The 6,026-nt window shown below is 37.1% G+C and overlaps 1 protein-coding gene across 1 annotated transcript in view; it reads right to left on the bottom strand.

Annotated features, from left to right (window-relative positions):
* LOC107660227 (PHD finger protein 10-like) overlaps positions 1-6,026 on the bottom strand; it is a 22,516-nt gene that overhangs the window by 5,469 nt on the left and 11,021 nt on the right. Inside the window, exons 7-9 of the mRNA XM_016449496.1 lie at positions 4,681-4,790; positions 4,435-4,585; positions 3,506-3,625 (exon numbers count right to left, since the gene is read on the bottom strand). Of these exons, the coding sequence (XP_016304982.1) occupies positions 3,506-3,625; positions 4,435-4,585; positions 4,681-4,790 (381 nt within the window). The remainder of the gene's footprint in view (positions 1-3,505; positions 3,626-4,434; positions 4,586-4,680; positions 4,791-6,026) is intronic.

Here is a 6,026-nt window from a genome sequence, read left to right as displayed (position 1 = left end):
AGGCGCGTTTCCATTACCCTTCAAATTGCGCAAATTGAAATTGCGAATTGAAAATACGCCTAATGGAAACGCGTCAATTCCGCAAAAACGGCCATATATCGCAAAAAAAGTTTTTATGCTCGCATGAGGTGGTTTTTCAGGCAATGCGAAAAAGGAACAATTCGCAAAACTGCAATGGAAACGTTTTATTTTTTTCGCATTTACAGGTCACATGGCGTATGTAAAAAGTCATATGATCATTCTTCAATGTACTATAACCTCCAAGAAACACTTCATACGTGGCAAGATTTACATTTACATTTACATTTAGTCATTTAGCAGACGCTTTTATCCAAAGACGCCCAATGGAAACTCGTCAATTTCGTAAAAACGTAAAACGTAAAAAAGTTTTTATATAAGGCTATAAGGGGCTTTCCTACTATTAATGCTTAGACAATTTACACTGCACATGTCTGCGGTGCAGTGTGGCTCTGATACGGCCACTGAAGCTGAGCTCTAGTCAATGCTTGTGTTTATTCCAGCCGCGCCACACACGTTTCTGAAGCGGCTCGCTGTGCTGCTTCTGTAAAGATACACGTTTACACCTCCTTTGAATAAATATAGCCAAAATCCATTAAAATCCCACCAAAATCCGTTGCCATGACTTATCGCGAGAGGCAAAAGGTTACATTTTAGTCGTATAACATTGGTTAATGGAAACGCCGTCATTTCACAATACGTTTTTATCGACATTTATAAAATATCGCCAAAGTTTTGCGCAAATCCGTAATGGAAACGCGCCTACTGTCACATGACCTTATAACATTACATATGAGTGCAGTATAGTTCTCATCCTGCAAAATAATGGATATTATGCCATTCTAAAGTAAATTCCATTTCATTCTGGAATTCATCAGACTTCCGTTAGAGTGCAATGCATTGTGGGAAACAGTGTGCACTGTAGTGTACTGGCAGAATTCTTTGACATATGTAGCAGGTCATCCGGATACTTATGCAAACAGAAAATCGTCCTACTATGCATACTGCTGGAGAACAGCCTGGGACAGTTTACACTGCTCACACTTCCTGAGAAAACACAGCTACGAGGGAAACTAATAACAAAGATGGGGCTAAAATGAGCCTTTAGCTGGGGTGTATTTTAAAATTGTTTAACTGTCCAATAACAATATGCAAACATTTTTTCCCCACAAGAACACGTTAGAGAAGAATGAACATTTTCAACCAAGAAAATTTAAACCATCGGAAAAAATGCACCTATTGCACAAAGCATAATTTAAGTACGCAGAAATGTAATGCAAGCATATGCGGGCAAGTTATTAAATAATTTCTTGTAATATAACACTGCCAAATTATTGTGTAGTGTAATTTACTTTGTATAAATTTTGTTTTGTATTGTGGATAATTTGTCATGTGTAAAGGTAAACCTTTTGTTGATCCAGCAAGCATTTTGACAAGAAAAAAAAAGCAACTTACACAATTTAATCAGAGTAAATCAAAGGAAACACAGATATGAAGCATATTTAAGGTGCCCATAGAGTCAGTGTAGAAAATCACTGATATTCAGTTTGACAATGTTATACCAAACAATAGTTTGATAACCATTTCATGCCTGAAAGAGAGTAAAGCATCACTAGGCTGACAAATAAAGCTAACTTTAAAAGTGCACTCAGTAAGTTTGTTTAATGGTTAAAGGCATAGTTTAAAGCAGGGCTGTCCAAACTCGGTCCTGGAGGGCTGGTGTCCTGCAGCGTTTAGCTCCAACCCCAATTAAACACACCCGAACAAGCTAATCAAGCTCTTACTAGGCATAGAAACTTCCAGGCAGGTGTGTTGAGGCAAATTGGAGCTAAACTCTGCAGGACACCGGCCCTCCAGGACCGAGTTTGGACAGCCCTGGTTTAAAGGATATTAAAGGAATAGTTCACCCAAAAATGAACATTTTCTTTATTTATTCACCCTCATGTTGTTCCAGACCTGTATGACTTTTTTGTCCATAAAATGGAAGTCAATGGTAACCAAAACTGTGGTTACCAACATTCTTCAAAATATCTTCTTTTGAGTTTCACAGAGGTTTGGCTGAACTTCCCCTTTAAGACTATCAGCGTGGATTAATGACATTTTATAATAGTTGGAATAATTATTTTTAAAGTTTTATGAAGACATATGATAACTTTGTATGGTGCTTTCATGTTTTTTTTTTTTTTAATGGGGTCAGAATTGTTTTGCAATATCCAAATAAATAGATTAGAATTCACAAATAAATATAAAAAGATTCACAAAAAATTAAACCAATGCACAAATAAATAGAATGATATGCACAAATATATGTTAGGAGTCTCACAAAAAAAAAAAAAAAAAGTTATCACAAATAAATAAATTGGACAATTACAAATATATTACTTTGTTTATTTGTGAATTTAATTCATTCCTTTTTTATGAATTCATATTTTTTCATCTTCTTTGGAGCTTGGCATACAGCTGCTGCTAAATGGAAAAGAGCTTTTGAAAATGTGCCTTGAGCACTGCAAACATGCTTGGTGCTTCTTTTATTGCTATTACTAGTAACTTGGTTGGGTTGCAACACCCAGCTGGTCATGTGATCTCAACATTGCGGCACCAATAAGGAGACGACTCGGTCCATGTAGAACAGGGGTCACCAAACTCGGTCCTTAAGGGCTGGTGTCCTGCAGAGTTTACCTCCAACTTGCCTCAACACTCCTGCCTGGAAGTTTCTAGTATACCTAGTAAGACTTTAATTAGCTGGTTCAAGTTGGATTAGGGTTGGAGCTCAACTCTGCAGGACCGATTTTGGGGACCCCTGATGTAGAAAATATTTTTTTACTGCAGTCTTCAGTCATTCTCCAAAAGTCATATTCAATTCTTTTTTTTCTTATGATTATACATTTGTAAACCAAGGAAAACATTACTGAGTGCACCCTTAATATTTCTTTAATCGTTTCATATCTATGGATTATTAGCACTTTTTTTGTGTTTAGCAGCCAAATTAAACTGCTCACATGCCCTTCAGTTTAACCGACAGGCAGGTAGCGAGATAAATAGAGGTATTTTAAGCTATATGAAGTACTGTTCATTTTATGAGTGTATTTACCTTCACAAGTGCAACACCGCGCAAAAAAACAAAAACAAACAAAAAAAGCCCTAAACTAACAGCAGTACCACACAAAAATGTTATTGCTCCAAAGGTCTGTGCTGAACACAGGAACTGTCACTGAGTTTCCTGGCACTGAAAAAAATGAGTGCCAGTCTTCAACCGGACAACAAGTTCCATTGACACGTGCAGTCCCGATCTATGACCACCAGGGGGAGAGTGTGTGTGTGTGTGTGTGTGTGTGTGTGTGTGTGTGTGTTTGGACCATGTACTGATGATCAAGTCAGAAGAAAGAGGACTTCTCTGCTGAAAGTGCTGGAAAAGAGGGGTGGCGAATAGGGGAGAAGAGAGGTGTTGGGTTATTTTAAAAAAAGATCAGGGGCTTTTTTCTTCTACCTTGTACCCAGGGACAGATTTGTGTTGGACGGAGCGAGGAGTGGCATCTTTGCTCTTGACTTTGGATTGAATTCCACTGTCTTGGCTGTCTCCTTCTGAAGTGTTTCCTGATGAACTGTCCTGTAAGTGAACAAAAAAACAAATCATTTAATACACTTCCTATTATCCACGAGTCATTTTTTCCCCCTTTATAGATGATGTCCCCTTTCATATAGAGACCACTTTTCATGATCCAATTTATTCCTAATGGTTAAAGGCTATACTACTATAGAGTATTTATTAATATTTTGAATTAGCTTGTCTTTTCATATTTTTTAGTTTTAATTTTAGTTTCAGTTTTAGCACTTTTATTATGTGCTTTTGTCATTTTCATTAGTTTTTTTTATATGTAAATTTTGCCTTAGTTTCTATTTCAGTTTTTGTCATTTTAGTAAAAAAAATTAAAAATAAAGAAATGTTGCTTTGGCAACTAACTGAAATAAGTTTAAGTTTTAAATATATTCATATTTAGATTTCAGCATTATTTCAATGATCAGAAATGATTTGCAATACTTTTAGTTAACATTAATAATACTTGTCCTAGCCTACATTTTTCCTCTTTGAATACCACTTTGGATTTTGGAAATGTCAGATTACAAAAGTAAATTTTATTGCAAACATTGTTTCTTATTCACTTTAAAGTGAATGTGAAATCCAAATGGACCCATTTATACACTTAACTGGTCTTCCATGCATGTTTTTTTTTTTTAAAAGCTCCGTCTTTATTCTCACAAATTGTATGTAACTTAATTGCTTTTGCATCTAAATTGCCATTTTTTAAAACCCTTTTTATTTCTCAACCCTTCTAACCACCTGCCTCCACTATGAATAATAAAATACTGCATGAAATGAGTCAAAATGAGTCAAAAAGTAACATGAAATCAACTTACAGAGGAACCTTTATTTTTTTTGCCGTCTTCTTTTCCATCCTCACCATCATCAGAATCACCATCACTGTCCAGGGCAGGCAGCTCTGGGTCCAGTGGAGGCTCGTATAGAGCTGTGTTCAAGGGCAAGTAGCGGAGCTCATTTGGAGAGTACCTACAAACGTGGATGAGGCAAGAAAAACCCAGTCAGAACGCGGAACGAATTTAAGGCTTGCGTTGTTCTCAAGTACAGTGGAGGATAGAATTCACCCTTTGTAGTACTCTTGGAACTGTCCAGGAATGAGGGCAACTGGGTATGGACCAGTCCTGGTTCTTTCTGGAGGGAGGACTTTGTATCTTCCTTGAGGTACCTGAATAATCTACAGGTAAAAGCGAAAAAGTGAACAAGCAATGAGACCTAGAAAAAAAAGTGTGTTTTCAAAATTGTTTTTGAGGGGGGGTTTTTTGTCTACTAAAAGGTTTTTTTTTCTATCTGTCACAGCCTCGTTTTCATTCATATCACAAATGAAACATGGCTCTATCCTGACTCAAGCCTGTGTTATACTTTCCGCATGAGCAATCCGGACGCTTACAGCGCGGACGCGGACTACTTGTATTTATACTACCGAAAGCATACGCTGATGGTCTGCTCTGCATGATGTGTAGTAGATCGGCTTGAACAATAAACAAACATGTGAACAAACAATTGCCCAGAGTTATTGTACATCTGGCTGTCTTTATATTGCTTTATCGACGGATTGTACAGTACGAGTAGCAACGGGCTTCTTCACACAGCCAGCGCATGCGCAGTAGCCTACTGACCAAAAAATGGGAGGCACGCGGATATCCGCGCAGAGCCTTCGCGCACACCTCTCCGATGACGATTTTTACATCACGCATACCATAGCGGACCCTAGCGGACTCGCGGACGCGGAAAGTATAACACAGGCATAAGGTCTATAAGTGGTTGCTTAGGTGTTCAGAGTCATTGCTAGGTGCTGCCAGGATATTGTTAGACAGGTCCTAGGGTTTTCTGGGTGGTAAAGCAGTTTTACATGCATTTTACACACCGCAGTACACAATCAGATTAAAGAATACGAGCACATCTTACATGTGTTTGAAGGTCAAAATAAGCCCTCCTCTCCTCCATCCGCTCTCGGTTGAAATTACTGTTGAATTCAGCAGCTTTTTTCGCTGCTTTCTTTATGTACTCGGGCACTTTACTGGCTTCAACTTTTTGAGGATTCTGTTGCTGCATTTGCTAAAAAAAGAAAACAGTCAGACCATTAGGACTCACAGATTTTTAGTGAAGTACAACCAGTATTAATCATTATTCCTGCATACACCAGCCTTTACTTATATATATATATATATATATATATATATATATAATTTATCAGCAAAGCATTTTTTGATCAAAAATACAGTAAAAAAATTTTTTAAAATATTTTGTATAATATTTTGAAATATTATCATTTCAAATTGTAATCAATTCCTGTGATAGTAAAGCTATATTTCCAGCATCATTACTCCAGTCTTCAGTGTCACATGATCCTTCAGAAATCATTCTAATATGCTGATTTGCTGCTCAAGAAACATTTATTATTATTATTATC

The sequence above is a fragment of the Sinocyclocheilus anshuiensis genome, unplaced genomic scaffold, assembly GCF_001515605.1.
Source record: "Sinocyclocheilus anshuiensis isolate Anshui unplaced genomic scaffold, SAMN03320099.WGS_v1.1 scaffold475, whole genome shotgun sequence".
Taxonomy (NCBI): domain Eukaryota; kingdom Metazoa; phylum Chordata; class Actinopteri; order Cypriniformes; family Cyprinidae; genus Sinocyclocheilus; species Sinocyclocheilus anshuiensis.
Note: the sequence above shows the minus strand (reverse complement) of the source record. Positions and strands in the feature narration are given on the sequence as shown.